This window comes from Homarus americanus, unplaced genomic scaffold (genome assembly GCF_018991925.1).
Source record: "Homarus americanus isolate GMGI-L3 unplaced genomic scaffold, GMGI_Hamer_2.0 scaffold17532, whole genome shotgun sequence".
Taxonomy (NCBI): domain Eukaryota; kingdom Metazoa; phylum Arthropoda; class Malacostraca; order Decapoda; family Nephropidae; genus Homarus; species Homarus americanus.
The window spans coordinates 330,723-348,236 of record NW_024755545.1 but is presented as its reverse complement, the minus strand read 5'-3'; the positions used below and the strand labels follow the sequence as shown (position 1 = coordinate 348,236).

Genomic DNA, 17,514 nt, shown 5'->3' with positions numbered 1-17,514 from the left:
GGACCAACTGTATATATATATATATATATATATATATATATATATATATATATATATATATATATATATATATATATATATATATATATATATATATATATATATATATATATATATATATATATATATCATCATCACGTGAAACATATTTCTAGCCTTTCTTTAAATTAATGATTAAAAAAGTGTCCATAAGGGATGATAAAAGGATATTAATACAATATTCAGTTACAGGCATAATTCCATTCTACATCTCAGATTTGTTTAATGTACAGTACATAATCATGTAAAGGCAGTGGACACATTGGACACTTTTCCTCCCAACATGTTGGGCAAATATGGTCCGGCCAGCAAAACAAAGACACATTTGCGTCACACTGGGATGTTTTGCTGGCACGTCTGCCCAACGCAACAAAAACAACAGCTTAGCAACTAAACGAGATTTGCCATGGATCCCGTTACTACAGCTGAGGCCTTGCAGGATTGTGCTATAATTCTTCAATTGCTGAAGCAAGTGAGGCATCTGCAAAAGCTAAAGAAAAGACAATAGGTGTGTTGTGAAGTTTGTTTCCAAGTGGCAGCGGTTGGCTGGTCAAAGAAGACGAATATATAGAAACATGTCACCGTTTTAAGTGTTATATTTTAAATTATTATTGTTTTATGATTTATTTAAATTTTACTTGAATATTCAACAACTAATATGAAGCTCATTTGAGCTTTCTGTCCAGCAAATGTCGCCGCCAAACCGTTGTCCATTTCTCGCAACAGCCAAAATCCTGCTGCTTGCTGGGCCGTCGGCCAGCACCCAGCAAAATGGGCAACATGTTCAGAGGAAAGTGCCCAGTGTGCCACCACCTTAAAGCTGCACTAATATGTTGAGCAAGTTAGCTCACACCGCAGCAGCTAGTGAAGTACAATAGTATATACTATGCGTGTATATATTAAAGAATGACATAATGGCTTTCAGTCATAGAATACAGTACTGTACCAATAATGTCTTTAACAATGAGCTGTGACAAAAACAAGCAAGAACTAACACAGTTGTGAAAGTCTACATCACCATTATTTACCCATACAATACAGTGTATATGAGATATGCTATGTATATATACAAGTGACTCTGTAGACCATCTGCCCTGACAGTGAATGGTCGTGGGTTCAACTGTTGAGTCAGGTTCCCTACTTGTGCATTTCAAAATAAGTGTCTACATTTTTTAGTGCATGTGCTAATAGTAAAAAAAAAAAAACTCGAGTGGACTGACGTACTATCACAGGTGAAGCAACCCACTAGCTGCTGCCTGCTAAGAATCAGAAAATCACCACCTGTCCAGTGTCCAGCCACCCAACATTACAGCGAAAAAAGCTTGGATTGCATTAATTAAATACTGTATACATAAACGTGTGTATTATATTCATGAAATAAATGCAATTCTTTTATTCATAAAAATTACAAATATCCTGTAGCTGTAAGATAAAAGTTTTACTCATTCTACAGAATTATAGTTAACATCCTTCACACTGTCTGTTTGCCACAGTTTATAGGGTAGCAGCTCCTATGTGAGAAGGGTTACCATAGCCCAGGGTGGTTCAGTACCTGGCAGTCAACTCAAGTGTCTGCTGCAGCCAAATAACACTTCAACTTACTTGGCTATGGTCTGACTGGGAGTACACAGTACTATTAATTAAGCCATGGAGTCGTACTGGTTGCTACTTCTCCTTGTTCTCCCACCATCTGTTATACAAGAGGTGCCAGCCCACAGTACAGGATGTAACTAGCATATGCTACATATTGAGTGAGACACAAGATGCATTGATGGTATGCAAGACCAAAAATTCAAACACCGAGATCATTCTGACACACAACACAGTCATCATAAAAGTGAATCACCTCATCTTTAACACTAACATCCACTTGTAAAAACTTTGAAGAATCTGTAACTTCTTCCTGACCTTTACTGCTCTCTGACCTGAGGTTCTCTCCTGTGATAAACACACTCTTATCAGCAAGAGCATCACCTGTTGGGTTAAAAATCACACTGATTGTTGGGGAAGAAATTATATTTTGTGAGTCACTTTCTTCTTGGCTGGTTTTATCTGGAGTTCCAACTGCCACAACGTGACGTTTCATATGACTTTTGTATATGTGTCGCTGGCTAAAGTTACGACTACACACTTCACACACGTATGGTCTCTCTCCAGTGTGAACCCTCATGTGTCTCCGCAGAGCTGAATTCTGGGCAAACCTCTTCCCACACTCTTTACATTCAAGTGGCTTTTCACCGGTGTGAACCATGAAGTGGTTTTTTAGTTTTGCACTCTCTGTGAAGCATGCACTACATAATGAACACACAAATGGCTTATCACCTGTGTGGAGCCTCATGTGCCTCTTAAGGTCACTGTTCTTAAGGAATCCTTTACCACATTCATTACAGATGAAGTTCTTTTCCCCAAAATGAGTTTTAGTATGATACTTCAAATCACTCTTCTTAATAAAGGCTTTATTACATTCTTTGCATTTAAATGGTCTTTCTCCTGTATGATGTCTCATGTGCACAGTTAGTTTTACTCTTTCTATAAATCCTAATCCACAAACTTCACACACAAAGGGTCGTTCACCGGTATGAATCATTGTATGTCTCTTCAGATCACTATTCTTGGCAAAAGTCTTTCCACAGTCAATACATTCATATGGTTTCTCACTTGTCTGAAGCTGCTCTTGTAGTTCTGATGACTCCATGATGTGTTTACTCTCTGATAAGTGTCTCGATGATGCTTCAAGATGTTTCCTGTAAGAATAATCTAAAAATAATTTAAACCCAGAGAAAGTTGAATGAAGATACTGTACAGTACTGTACTATCTCAGCAAATAATACCTATCAAAAGCTTATTAAAATTAATTAAACAGGCCAACTAAAATTTATTTATCTATATTCTCTTCACTGTTCCCCACTAACCTCAAAGATGGTCATTATAATATTCAACTGGCACTTCAAAGAACTGTTTACCAGGTCGTATCTTGTAAAATATTTGCCACTAGCAAGTTACACACCTACTGATGACTTGGTGTATTCCATAGTGTATCAAAATTATAGTCAATATCAAAATTATAGTCAGGGGTCAATATTCTAACAAATGACCAAAAGTAAATGAAATATGGTAGCTATATGTGGCACATCAAGCAAACTGTAAAATGCCCATGATAATGTTCTGGTCATGTTGTTTGTAGGTTAGGTTAGGTTACTCGGCTGAGAACTGCAAAAATTTAATTAAGCTTCACACTGAACTGAACCTAATCTAACCCATACACAATATACAGTACATAAAATGGAACATTTTCACAGGTATTTTACAGATTGCTTGGTTTGACACACTGACTGTAACATATACAGTACAGTTGGTTCCACTCCTGCATTTACCACTTACCTTGGCCAATGCTCTCTCTCCCTGAGGTGTGAACCCCGAACTCTTAAGTGTTAATTCGAAGCATTCGCTAGTGAACAGGAGGGTGGTGTCTTTCTAGGAGGCGGAGGGAGATGGGATACTGGGGGCGAGGACGTGTATATCAAATGGGAGAGATTCCAATGTGGGATAAAGCTTTGACAATACTGACGGGGTTTCCTCAGAGAGAGAGAGAGAGAGAGAGAACTGGCAACATTAAGTGGTAAATGCAGGAGTGGAGCCAATTGTACTTCAAAAAGTATTAAAAACATTCAATTGTGTGAAAGATTAGCCCCACAGCATATTTCACCTTAAGATTAACCACCGATACTAATATAACATAACCTAACCTAACCTGAACATAAATTAACTACCCTAATGCAAACATAATATAACCTAACCCAACATAACTTAATCTAACCTAACAAAACTGAACCTACTTTAACCTAACAAAACTGAACCTACTCTAACCTAACAAAAATGAACCTACTGTAACCTAACCCCCAGATATCATTATGATGTTTAATCGTCAGTTTATTAAAGTTACATTTATGGGAATATACATTTATAATATACAGTATTAGAGCCAATATTTTCTCAGCACATTACAAAACAGTAAACAAAGGAAAACTTACCAAACTAGAATGAGACATTTAGTGGCCATGTGGGTTTGTTTATCCATTACAAGTATCCCTCGCTATCAGTTATCAGCTCTCTCTCTCTCTCTCTGTGTATATATATATATATATATATATATATATATATATATATATATATATATATATATATATATATATATATATATATATATATATATATATATATATATATATATATACACTGTATATATAACATGCATGCATACAAAACAAGAGCATGCAGTCGTGAAAAAAAAATCCTGGTTTATTTTAATACAGTACTAATTACAAAATTAACATAATGGATACAGGTAGTAATTTTTAAGTACAGTATTGCAAAACAACATTTGGAAAAAAATGAAAGAGAGCTGTGACTCCTATACCGTAAGTGATAACTGTTCTAGAAGCTATGAAAATACTTAAAATAAGATTTGGAAATACACAAGAAAAAGATCAAATTTAAGAACTGGCTATATTAATGCATGCATATACTCTGTACACGGAAAATAAAACATTATCTTAAATTGATTTGTAGCATAAAGAAGACAAATGTCAAAAGACAGTCTCAAAGTAATGAAAAATTTCCTGGTAACATAATTAATAAATAAAAAACTAATCTAATCTACTATCAACTTATAAAGCTTTTGTGAAGTAGCAGAAACACTCTACTTCAAAATTAATGTTGCTTACTTTCTTTCCAGCAAACTTTTCCATCAGTTCATGATAGCACATATCCTTGGATAGCTTTATATAAGTTTGAGTTTAGAGAAACTTTGCTACCCTGATACCACTGTGACTGTCAACAAAATCCTATACAGATACTGTATAAGCAATTTCTGTATGAGGGCAGGAACCATTGAGAAAATTTAGAAACTGGAGGACTTAAAGTGCATTTTTTGTTTCTTTGAGAATGAGTTCTCAGAGTACTCCAAGCTCTAAAAACAACTCGGCTTTGTCAATATTGTTTGAATTTCCAACAATCAATGACTTGTCCAAAGTAGAGTTGTGCTCAGCTAGTTACTGCACAGCCGCTATAATACGTGTTAGAAACGATCGCCAAAGTTCCTTTTCTTTATTCAAGTCTTGTAACGTGTGTGTATATATGGTATTCATTGAACACAACCTTCTTTTCACTTCCATCCATTTGGTTAAGGTAGAACCAATGTTTATTTGATGACTCATGAGATTTAAGTTTTTCACTAAAATGCTTCCAATCAGCACAGCCTTTTTTTACAAGTTTACGTGTGGCATTTGAACTGTATAATTAAATACCAGGAGAGCGTGAGGCCCCTGGAAATGCGAGGACCGGGGCCCCGACTCGCCACCGCCCTCCCAGGACGGCTCTACTCGCTATACACCAGTGTTGTAAAAAGTACTTAAGTAAAAGTTTAGCCTGAACAATTGGTGCAGAGAACTTCCGGGAATGAGATTTCCAGGTGACCAGACGACTCTCTCAAAGCCGGAAAAAATCCTTCATTCCCGGAAATTTTCCAGGTAACAGAAAAATTTTCTCAGAAGTTCCAGAAATTGCACATTACATCATCTCTTAAACCGGGAAAATAATCTTCCATCCCCGGAATTTTTTGGGGACCAGAAAATTTTTCTCAGAATTTCCAGAAAATGCACCTAATTTTCATACAGTACTGTGCATATGTCAAACCCGGAAAAAAGCTTCCCCGTCCCCAGAATTTTCCAAGTACTGGGAAAATTTTCTCAAAATTTTCTAGAAAATGTGCTGCCCAGAAAGTTATTCCTAAAGTCAAAATTTTCCGGAAAATTATGGCTTTGGGAACGATTTTCCGAGAATATTTAAATTCCGGCTATCATAGAGTTCCGGTTAGGAAGGAGTCTGGCTAACGGAGAGATTACCGTATTGTTACATTGGCAAAATGTTACTAAAGTAGAAGTAAAAGTAACCAAAGTTAAAAAAAACTCAAGTACTATAAGTAAAAAAGTACCTCATTCATAAAGTACTCAAGTACTGAAAGTAAAAAGTAACAACAAAATTATTGTCCCAAATATTAAAATAAATCCACAGTATATTAAAAAAAATAAAAAAATAATTAACTAAAGATAAAAATAAGACATAGCATTACACATGTTTATCGGCAAATTTTTCTATTGAGAATTATTAACCGATTCTCAAAATTATGGCTGTTCAAACAGGTTCCTTTAGGCCAAAATATAGGCCCAGCATGACCAAACAGACACTCACAAGTAGCAGATGCAGGTACTGAGGTGTTAACCTAGAGAGATAAGTCACAATGTTGGGAAAGACATAAGTAGCTCCATGCCAAGTAGCGATCAAACTCCTTCAGTTGAGGAATTTGTGGATGAATGTTGATTCCGTAGCACCCAACAAAGAAATGGCTTGAGCGCCTAAACTCTGTGTTTGTTGCTTGGGTACAGAGATGAAATGATATGAAAGAATGCATGTGATTGGTCCATATGTGAATTAATGCTTGTGATCGGTTAGTTTCTAAGTTTGTCCTATGTCTTGTGATTGGATATTTAAAACTATTGTTTGGGGCATGTAGCGAGTTATGATTTATTTTTATTTGTCAATTATATTGGAGTAAAAGTACAGTATTCAAAAACCATACTTAAGTAAAAGTACTGAAAAATTTTAGTACTTTTTAAAAAGTAAATACTGTACCCAAAAATGTTAGTTGAGTACAGAACTCAAGTAAATTTACTTAGTTACTTTACAACTCTGCTATACACCTAGGTTAAGTTCCTTGAAAATCATTTGTTATGTGAATATTTGTACTGTATAGCAAATAACACAACATATGGGAGAAATAGAGTTCAGTTCCCAAATGACAAGAAAATCCCAATATTATACATAGAAAATATGAATCACTCCACAAAAGAAAAAATTTACCTAAGTACTGTACAGGTACTGTAAATTACAGTAGTACCTAACACATTAAAATATTAATAAAGTACTGTACAAACCAGGTATGTACATTACCTTATGGGACCATCATTTATAGAAGTGAGAATAGCTTTTGTAGTGTGAGAAAGAGGTGTAAGAATAGAATACAGTACGGTATTTGTATAAGTGAATATTCGTAAAGTGAACATTTGTATAGTAAGGGATATCTTACACAACTTTCAATGTTAAGTGTATTTTGTGAACTACTGTATATCCTGGTATTGTACAGTGTTTCATAGGTGACACATGATAGTAAAATTAATATGTCTCTTTTTTCCTTTTCAGGTGAGGGAATCATAATAAACCAACAGAAATGACAGAGAAATTAACACTAGAGGAAAGACAGTTCAGTATTCATGCATGGAAAGTCAGATGCTACATACCGATCCGTTGTAAAAGAATTTAATCAACAAGAGTCATTTGCATTTGTCTTTCCTTACATGAATACAGTTACTCCCCGGATTATGGATTTCTGACTTTATTGATACTCTCCCATTAATCCTATTTAAATGAGCGCCAAGTAATTCCCGGGCTGAGCGGGGATATTTCCAATTACACACTATAGTGATATCTCCGTTAGCTAGAACTATTGGTGCAGAGCACTTCCAGGAATTAAATATTTCTGGGTAACGGTGACGACTCTCTCAAACCCGGAAAAAATCCCCCATCCCTGGAATTTTCCCGGTAACGAAAAAATGTTCTTGAAAGTTCCAAAAATTATGCATTACTTCATCTTTCGAACCAGGAAAGAAATACCCCACCCCGGAATTTTTCCAGATACTGGAATTTTCTCAGAAGTTTCCAGAATGAGGCATTATTTCATCTCTCAAAGACGGAAAAATATCCCCCATCCCCGGAATTTTGGGTAGATACAAGAAATTTTCTTAATTTTTTTATTTAGTTACATGCACATTCCATCTTATATACAGCAAATAACAAAAAAAAATAGTGCTGTACTATAATAAAAAATATACCAGAATAAAAAAGATACCAGTACCCTGTATAATTATCATTGGGATAAAGTATTTTTAACTCGTAATTTTGGACACGTATACTGTACTAGTATCCCCCGATTTATGATATCCATGTTTACAATATTTTTCTTGAACAATGGTGATGTATTAACACCACTCCCCTATTTATGATAAAAAAATTAACATGAACGATGGTCATCTTCTGGCCCAAACCGCTGATGTGTGGAATATGGAACACATCTCTCGCTTTTCATGTACAATTGTGAACGAAGTCCTGTCACCTTTCTGTTATTCCATGAACCCCGAAATTCAGACTCGTGAATCCAAAGCATTTATGGACACAATAATGCATCAGTGTCTACTGCTTCGGGTTTACAAGTCTGAATCTTGAGGTTCATGGAGCGACACAAGAGGCAACAGGACTTTTGTTCACGACTGTACAGCATCTTTTCGGGTTCCTTGTATAAAATTTGATTCAGTTTTAAGACCTAGGCTGCTACTGGTACAATTACATTACTAGAGAAGAGCATTTATTATTTAAATGAACTTAAAATTAATGGATTGAGTACCAAAACGATGAAAAAAGAAGGAATTTATTTAGAAAGTGTTAAGTTACGCGACCTCCATGCCTTTAGCGGTTTGAAGAATAACAACCACCAATAACCAATATCTGGTTTTTGTCAGAATAAACTAGTTTGTTCTGGCTAAAGTCAAGTATTTGTACAGTGATGGTTAGTTTTCATTCCTCGAGTCATATCAAAGCAACATGCATACTGTATACCATTCAACACCACAACCACATCCCGCCCATATGAGCACATACTGATCACTATAAAAACAGCCCAGTCCCAACCATTGTAAAAAATATCAACAACTCGTAGTCAACCAGTGTGTTCACTCCCAGTCAATCTTACCTTGTTTCACTGTTACTATCTTGAAATGCCCTACAGTATGACCTTCTCCCCACCTTGTTATTATATACAGGGGGTCCTCATTATAAGTGGTTTCGCACTTCGATGGCCAAATAATTGTGGACCTACACGTAAAAAGTCCTCGCAGTTAAGAGGATTCTAAGGCTGAAATCTGTCAATCTTTGGGAGCACAAGTTTTTGAGCAATTGAAATTCTCGCCCGCCTCCCATCTCTTAAGGGTCATCCTTCTCACTCGCACTATGCATGCTCAGTACCAGTCACCTGTGTCCACAGGCATTATTTTGAAGTGCTCCAAGAACTATAATTATCAACTTTGTGTCTTTGGTGGATTATTTTTGTAGCCATCAGTTCTAAACTAAAGCAAGGTGGTGTAGTGACTAGGGGTTGGACGTGAAATTAGAACTTACATGTTGTAAGAAAAGTGGTGAACATGTCTCAATGAACTACTTTCACTGAAATGAGTGTGTGGTTAAGTTTCTTGCACCGCATCATCACACTGACCCCAAACGACTTTAAATACCTTAAATAAGCTGTAATATTTAATCATTTCATAAAATAATGTGTAATCAAATGTTTAACAATAATTCTAAGGTATTTATATAAATGTTAAAAGATACCAAATTAAGCTTTATGAGAGTCACTTACAATGTGATGGTCCCTATGAGACCCTATTCCTATTAATTCTTTTGGGAATTAATTCCCCTTTATAAGTGGTTTCATTATAAGTGGCTTTTTTCTGATCCCTATTAACCACTTATATTTGTATCACTTATGTTACTTGTATATTATTTGTCAGTCAAGTGACCCATTCCCCAATTATGTAACTGCATATTTTCAGCCTTCTGGCTGCCATGCTCTCTCAATAAACTGTTAATTATTAATTATAAAGTATTATTATAAACTCGCTACCATACTTGCACAATGGTTAAAAAAAAGTTTTCTTTAGAAATTATTAAAAAAACAAAAACAATTTAGATTTACCATTAAAAGTTAAGTATAATGCAGTAATTCCCATTAAAAAAAGAAAAAACTCAAAACAGTTACCTGCATACTCTACTACATAAGAGCCTTTGATAACATTTTCTCCAATTTCTGTAAAAACTAATGCCATAATAATCAAAAGTTAATCCAATTACCCAAAAAACAACTTACACATTTATTGAAACTTTTTAATGAGGGAGATCAACGAGAGACTGATAGCTGAGGTGGAGATACATCAAGGTACACCTCTAGGGTTCAGCCTCCAGCTCTTCCAGGCAGTGTGCTATGTGGTGGTCCAGCCTGGTAGTCGTCCTAGTAGTTTTAGTGGTCTTGGTATTAGTAGTGGTCTTGGTATTAGTAGTGGTTTTGGTAGTGGTATTGGTCTTGGTAGTGGTACTGGTCTTGGTAGTGGTGCTGGTAGTGATCTTGGTAGTGATGGTAGTCTTGGTAGTGGTGCTGGTCCTGGTAGTAGTAGTGGTCTTGGTAGTGGTGGTAGTCTTGGTAGTGGTCTTGGTAGTGGTACTGGTCTTGGTAGTGGTCTTAGCAGTTGTCTTAGTAGTGGTCTTGGTAGTAGTAGTGGTATTGGTAGTGGTCTTGGTAGTAGTAGTGGTTTTTGTAGTGGTAGTGGTCTTGGTAGTGGTCTTAGTAGTAGTAGTGGTCTTAGCAGTTGTCTTAGTAGTGGTCTTGGTAGTAGTAGTGGTCTTGGTAGTGTTCCTGGTAGTGGTCTTGGTAGTGGTAGTGGTCTTGGTAGTTGTAGTGGTCTTGGTAGTGCTCCTGGTAGTGGTCTTGGTACTGGTAGTGGTCTTGATAGTGGTAGTGGTCTTGGTAGTTGTAGTCTTGGTAGTTGTAGTGGTCTTGGTAGTGCTCCTGGTAGTGGTCTGGTAGTGCTCCTGGTAGTGGTCTTGGTACTGGTAGTGTCTTGATAGTGGTAGTGGTCTTGGTAGTTGTAGTAGTTCGGTAGTTGTAGTGGTCTTGGTAGTTGTAGTGGTCTTGGTAGTAGTAGTGGTCTTGGTAGTGTCTTGGTAGTAGTAGTGTCTTGGTAGTGTTCCTGGTAGGTAGTGGTCTTGGTAGTGGTCAGGTAGTGGTAGTGTAGTGGTCTGGTAGTTGGTAGTGGTCTTGGTAGTAGTGGTCTTGGTAGTAGTAGTGGTCTTGGTAGCAGTAGTGGTCTTGGTAGTGTTCCTGGTAGTGGTCTTGGTACTGGTAGTGGTAGTGGTACTGGTAGTGGTCTTGATAGTGGTAGTGGTCTTGGTAGTGGTCTTGATAGTGGTCTTGGTACTGGTAGTGGTCTTGATAGTAGTAGTGGTCTTGGTAGTAGTAGTGGTCTTGGTACTGGTAGTGGTCCTGATAGTAGTAGTGGTCTTGGTAGTAGTAGTGGTCTTGGTACTGGTAGTGGTCTTGATAGTAGTAGTGGTCCTGGTAGTGGTCTTGATAGTGGTAGTGGTCCTGGTAATGGTTCTGGTTGTGGTTTTGATAGTGGTATTGGTAATAGTCTTGGTAGTGGTCTTGGTACTGGTAAGTGGTCTTTGTAATGGTACTGGTCTCTGCACTGGTATTGGACTTGGTAGTGGAACCGATTTTGCTGCTAGTCCTTCTAATAGTTCTGGACCTAATAATGGTTCTGGTAGGGTTATTAATAGTGGCTTTGGTGGGGGTACTGATAGTGGTATTGGTCCAGGTACTGGCCCTGGTAATACTATTAGTTCTGGTAGTGGTACTGGCCCTGATAATAATAATGATCCTGGTAGTTGGTATTGGATCTGGTAGTAGGCTGGTACTGGTCCTGACCCTGGTATTAATACTGGTCCTGACCCTGGTATTAATACTGGTCCTGGTAGTGGTACTGGCCCTGATAATACTAGTCCTGGTTGTTGGTACTGGACCTGGTAGTAGGCTGGTACTGGCCCTGATAATGATACTGATCCTGGTAGTGGTACTGGACCTGGTAGTAGGCTGGTACTGGCCCTGATAATGATACTGATCCTGGTAGTGGTACTGGACCTGGTAGTAGGCTGGTACTGGCCCTGATAATGATACTGGTCCTGGTAGTAGGCTGGTACAGGGTGGGTCACTCAGTCCGCCTCACCACTAACTATGACAACTTACTACATGTCGTTGTAAACATATAGGACAAGCCATTATACATCTTATAATAAAAAAGTTGACTTATATTACAACGTATCCACTAATTTAGACTTACTATATATACTTAAACGACTCCATTCCAGCAATCAGATGTAAGTAGAAGTTTGTTTACTAATGTCCTAATGTTTTGTTTACACTTGGGAAGTAACTAACCGGTTCATGTTAAGGAAGAACCACAGATATGATTCCTAAACTAATTATTAATTTTATACTATAATAGAATATATATGAAAAAAATATAATGTATTAATTTTTATATAATATTGTGGTTTAGAAAGTATTTGATCTTTTTTTATATTATTTGATTATTTTGTATTTAAAAGATTTTGTTCGTAGTATATAAATAACATTAATTCATTTGTTAGTAGATCGATCGTATAATAAAATCCGGATTGAGTCACTGAACGGCCGTATACCTAGACAATCCCCGTCTTGTTTTATTAATAAAGATGCTGCTTTATAATGTATAATAATTCTGCCTTTCTTGTTTGGTCTCTTAAATATTTGGTATTATTTCAGGTGAATATTTGTCCAGTGGCTGTTCTCAGGTTTTGGCACGAGAATAGGTTTTATATGTTTTTCGGTTTGTTTTACTCACATTTGACATTCATTTCTTTTGCAAATCAGCGGTTTTAGCAAAATATTAGATTTATATTTTAACTCAGATAATTTGCACAAAAATGGATGTCAAGTTTGAGTAAAACCACCAAAAAACAAGGAACCAACCAACTTACCTAACCTAACCTAACCTAACCTAACCTAATCAACTAGGTGGAGACAACGGACTTAAGTGAGAAGTATAACCTCAGGTAAACATGGTGGGAACCTGTGGACAGCCAATGGACGGATATTAACCTTATTTCACTTGTTGCAACTAAATGAATCTCTGGAATTATATAGTTTCAACGAGGAATTTAGACAATTCAAAAACACTTCTTCAATGGCATTTCTCTCACTGATTATGTATACTGTAAGTGAAATATTTATTATTTAATAATGAATTAATATTTATCTTTCACTTATTGCCATTAAACGATTCTCGGAATTTTTATTGCTGAAATCGGTAATTTTGACAATTCTAGGACACTTCAATATAATTTCTGACGTTGATTACGTATAAGTAAAATATTTATCATTTTATTGTGTATGTTCATAAGTGGCGGTACACACCCAGAAGATAGAACGACTGTGGAGCTCCCCTGGTTAGGCTAAGTTAGGCGTTTTGTTTTGTTTTGTTTTTTACGGGGAATAACCCACCCGGGCACACATCATCGACCCACAATGGGGCCTTGGGGACGAAAAAATAGAAAAGAAAAAGGTTATGTTAATCTACACCATGATGATGCCAGAAAACCAGCCTTTTAAAGTGAGACAGATTGCATGAGTATGTGAAGGAACAGAACCCTGTGGGACACCACTATTGGTAGAGAAAGAGTGAGAGTTCGATTCCTCGATAACAACTGCCATGGATCGGTTCTCAAGGAAGCTAGAAATTAGAGAACAAAGTGGGGGAGAGAAACCATAAGAGGGAAGTTTAGAAAGCAAAGACTTGTGCCAGACCCTGTCAAATGCTTTGGAGATGCCGAGGGCCACGACAAAAGTTTCCCCATAATCCCTAAGAGAGGATGACCCAAAGATGGGTGTAGTAGGAGAGTAGATCACCAATAGATCTCGCCTGGTGAAAGCCATACTGGTGATCCGACAAAAGAAAATGGCGTTCAAGGTGACGGAGAAAATGAGAGTTCAAGATAGTTTCGAAAATCTTAGAGAGGGATGAAGTTAGGGCAATGGGGCGACAATTAGAGGGATTAGAATGGTCACCCTTCTTCGGGATGGGCTGAACCAGGGCATGCTTCCAAGAAGAAGGAAAAGTTTGGGTTTTGAGGCAGAGGCCAAAGAGGTGAGCAAGCACAGGGACCAGAGCTTCAGCACACTCCCTCAGAACACGGAGTGGGTATTCCGTCCGGTCCATGCGCCTTACTCACATCCAACCTGGATAACACACCGGCAACCCTGCGAGTGGAGATTATAGGAAAGTGCATAGGTTCAGTAGGAGGAGCAGGAGGAGGGATAGAGTTGGAATCGTCTAAGATGGAGTTAGAGGACAATAAGGTGTCAAAGAGATTAGCTTTATCAGGGGGAGAGTTGGCTATAGAGTTATCAGGTCAGAAGTGAGGAGAAAAAGAGGGAGTACAGAAGTTATTACAGATGTTTTTGGTTAAGGACCAGAAGGATTTACTAGATGAAGAATTAGTCAGGACAGCGGTCTTTCTTTTTATAAAATTCCGCTTGGCCCTACGAAGAATAACCGAACACCGATTCCTAGAAGTAATGAAAGAGGTGTGGGTAATAGGAGGAGATAGTTTCATAACTTGATACGCCCTATCTCTCTCCCTACAGGCAAGAGAACAGGAGCGATCAAACCATGATTGTAAGGGGAAGGTTTTGGTAGGAGATGGGATAAATGTACTCACACCACCCAGTATAATGCAAGTAATGCTGTCAGCACATACCGAGGCGTCCTGAGTGGAAAAGCAACATTCAACCGAAGGAAAGTCGGTGAAAAATTCTTGCAAGGATTGCCAGTTTGCCCACTGATAGTGCCATAGTTGACGTTTAGAGGGGGGGGGGGAGGTGGTCGTGCCCAGTTTGATTTAATAGAAATACGATTGTGATCAGAAGACCTTAAGGGGGCAGAAATTGAGTATGAATAGATGTGAGGGGTTAGAGGTAAAACAAAGATCAAGAATGTTAGCAAGGTGATCGTGTTGATCAGGAACGCGTGTAGGGTTTCTAATTATTTGTTCCAGATCATTATGTAAGGAAAAGGAGAGTGCCTCATGCTCTACCTGGGTTATCTCTTGCAGAGCCAAGCTTTTCTCTGTGATGTACATTGAAATCCCCTAGGTAAAGGATCTGTGTTGAGGTGTGTGGAGGGCAACAACTCATGGCAAGAGGTGAGATACTCAAAGAGTTCTAAATAGTTGGTAGAGTTGGGAGAAGAGTATAGGAAACAAAGGAAAATAGACAGTAGTTGGTAGACATATTTTGAGCCAGATGACATCATAAAAGGAAGATTCAAGATCAGTGAGTCGAGCTATAGGTTTACGTGTGTTGTAATAGGCTCATACACCTCCCTTACAACGGAAAGAGGTATAAAAGTTGTGGTTGGAGACTTGAAAAGGTTTGGGTGAAGCTGCTTTGGTCAGTTGAAGTTCGGAAAGTAGTAAGAGGTCGGAGGAAGAGGTTAATAGATGGTGCTCCACAGAAGGAAAATTGGATCTCAGGCCGCGAATGTTTGAAAAATGAAGTGTGAAAAAAGCCAATCCTCCAGCAACTGTTGTGGCGTTAGTTGAGGCCCCAGTAGTTTGATGATGATCAGGTCGGCCCTGGGGTTCACAACCTTCCCGACTAGTGGGATCCATCCGAGAAGGCCCCACTTTAATATTATTGTCAACTGAAATCATATGAGAAAAAAATAGAAAGTATATAACAGATTAAGAGTGAGTACGGTTATATATGCTGTGTTGTCAATAGTAAGAGAGACAATTGAGACCCTACAATTGTGTGTAAATGTGGCAGAAAGACAGATGAGCAACCTGGGACTTGGTCACAATTTTTGTGATGCCATATGGAAGCAGGGACTACCATTAGACAGCACATTATTAGATTAAAAAATTAAGGTCAAATTCGTTCATAACACATCAAAAACCAACGGAAAACATAGTTTCAACTCCAATTTCGTATACCTGTACTATACTGTTGTGGCAACTGGTGAAAATTTACCAAATATTCCTTAAATTAAGCATTAATATTTTTGGCCATTTAAAGAAATAAAATAATGCACAAATATTACTATACTATGTCAACAACTGGATCCCTTATTGTATACTATACAGTATTTTTATTATCACTACTGTATAATATTATAATTTTGATGTATAAATTTTTATTCTTTTGCATTCTTGTGATGACTATTATGCACAGTGCAGTATTACAATACTTAGTTTGGCTTTTAGTGAGAGTAAATCATACATTGTGTATTTTTGTACAGTTAGTATTGGCAAATTATATTGATGGCATTTCTTGAAACTATACCATGTGAAAAACACACAACACCTGTATATACATTATACCATACTCTACCATATGATGTGACTTTATACAGTGGTCCCTCGGTTAACGAGATTTCGGTTAACGAGTTACCTTCCATAAGATTCTTAACTTCGATTAACGAGCAATCCCTCGATTAACGAGTTTCTTATGAGCCGACCTGAACATGTTTTCGCTTGCATTTGGCGGTCCACCAGCTGTAGTATTAGTCCGCCAATACAGTAATCGGTTCTAGGGCTTAAATTCCTTACCATTTTAGCAAATATCAAGAAGTTTATACTATTCAATAATTTTAAAATTTTAATATTAAATTTTTTAGTCATTTTAACAATTATTGAACATAATTGAAGGTAATGAAACCAGTTTTATGCGCGCCATCCAGCCTCTCAACACACCATACAGGCGTCAGTCTTTGTGTCTTTTCAGTGGAGGTAACATCTTGCTTGAGACTCTCTTCAACTAAATGCTTTTTTCTGTGTTTACAAGCAAATTATTGGTCATTTTGAAATTTATTTTACATATTGACAATATATAATACAGTGCAGTGTTGATTTAAAGAAAATAATCTTGAATTACACCAAGAGAACTAAAATTTTATGGGTGAAATGGCACCATGGGGTGACTTCTCTTCCACCCCAATGCCTTCTCTTCTCCCTTCTCCTCCACCCCCATTCTAATTCCCATCATCATCATCATCATCCAGGAGCCTTCCAGGAGTCTTCTACATACACATCTCAAAGTAAGTGTACTTTTCTACCTTTTTTGTTGACTTTCGTCAATTTTCGGTGAGCTGGAACCAATTACCCAAAAACCCATTGAAACAATGGTTTTGGTTAACGAGTTTTTCGGTTAACGAGCAACCTTCTAGAACGGATTGTGCTCGTTAACCGAGGGACCACTGTATATCTTTATTATACCATTAAACTTATTTAAAAATTGATAGATTTACACTGAATGTTGTTTTCTTTTTTTGTGGGATAATTTGATATTTTGGGTTAATCCAATGAATCCAGAGTTCCAATGATATTGAATTAGGCTTTGAGGATTCAGTGTATGAATGATTAGGGCACCCTGTACTGTATATGGCTTTCAGAAAATGGTGAGTGGAGGGAGTTGTATGAAGCAATGGGAATACCTATTTACCTTATGGCCACCCAGAAAAGGTGTAGGTAAGTAAGTACACTATGGTGGGAGAAGGACAGACAACAGTGCTCTTACTGCCACCCATTCTGCATCATAGAGTTAAAAGGTTCACTAGAATGAAGAAAAAAAAGAGAGAAAGAAAAGAAAAAACAGTTTGGGCAATTAGTTTTGTAAAATATACCAAGACCTTTTACCTCATAGACACAGATTGGATCATT

At 37.3% G+C, this 17,514-nt stretch overlaps 1 protein-coding gene across 2 annotated transcripts; it reads right to left on the bottom strand.

Moving 5' to 3' along the window:
- Positions 1 to 220: 220 nt before the first annotated feature.
- Positions 221 to 12,196, bottom strand: LOC121856568 (gastrula zinc finger protein XlCGF7.1-like). 2 transcript variants are annotated; one of them, XM_042352183.1, is made up of 2 exons: positions 12,096 to 12,196; positions 221 to 2,783 (listed from the first exon to the last, which is right to left on the bottom strand). In XM_042352183.1, exon 2 carries the CDS (start codon positions 2,732 to 2,734, stop codon positions 1,832 to 1,834), a length of 903 nt encoding a protein of 300 aa, XP_042208117.1. In that variant the 5' UTR covers positions 2,735 to 2,783; positions 12,096 to 12,196; the 3' UTR covers positions 221 to 1,831. The 2 variants fall into 2 exon arrangements, with proteins under 2 accessions (XP_042208117.1, XP_042208118.1); XM_042352184.1 differs by lacking the exon at positions 12,096 to 12,196 and adding an exon at positions 10,070 to 10,193.
- Between the last annotated feature and the right edge of the window lie 5,318 nt (positions 12,197 to 17,514).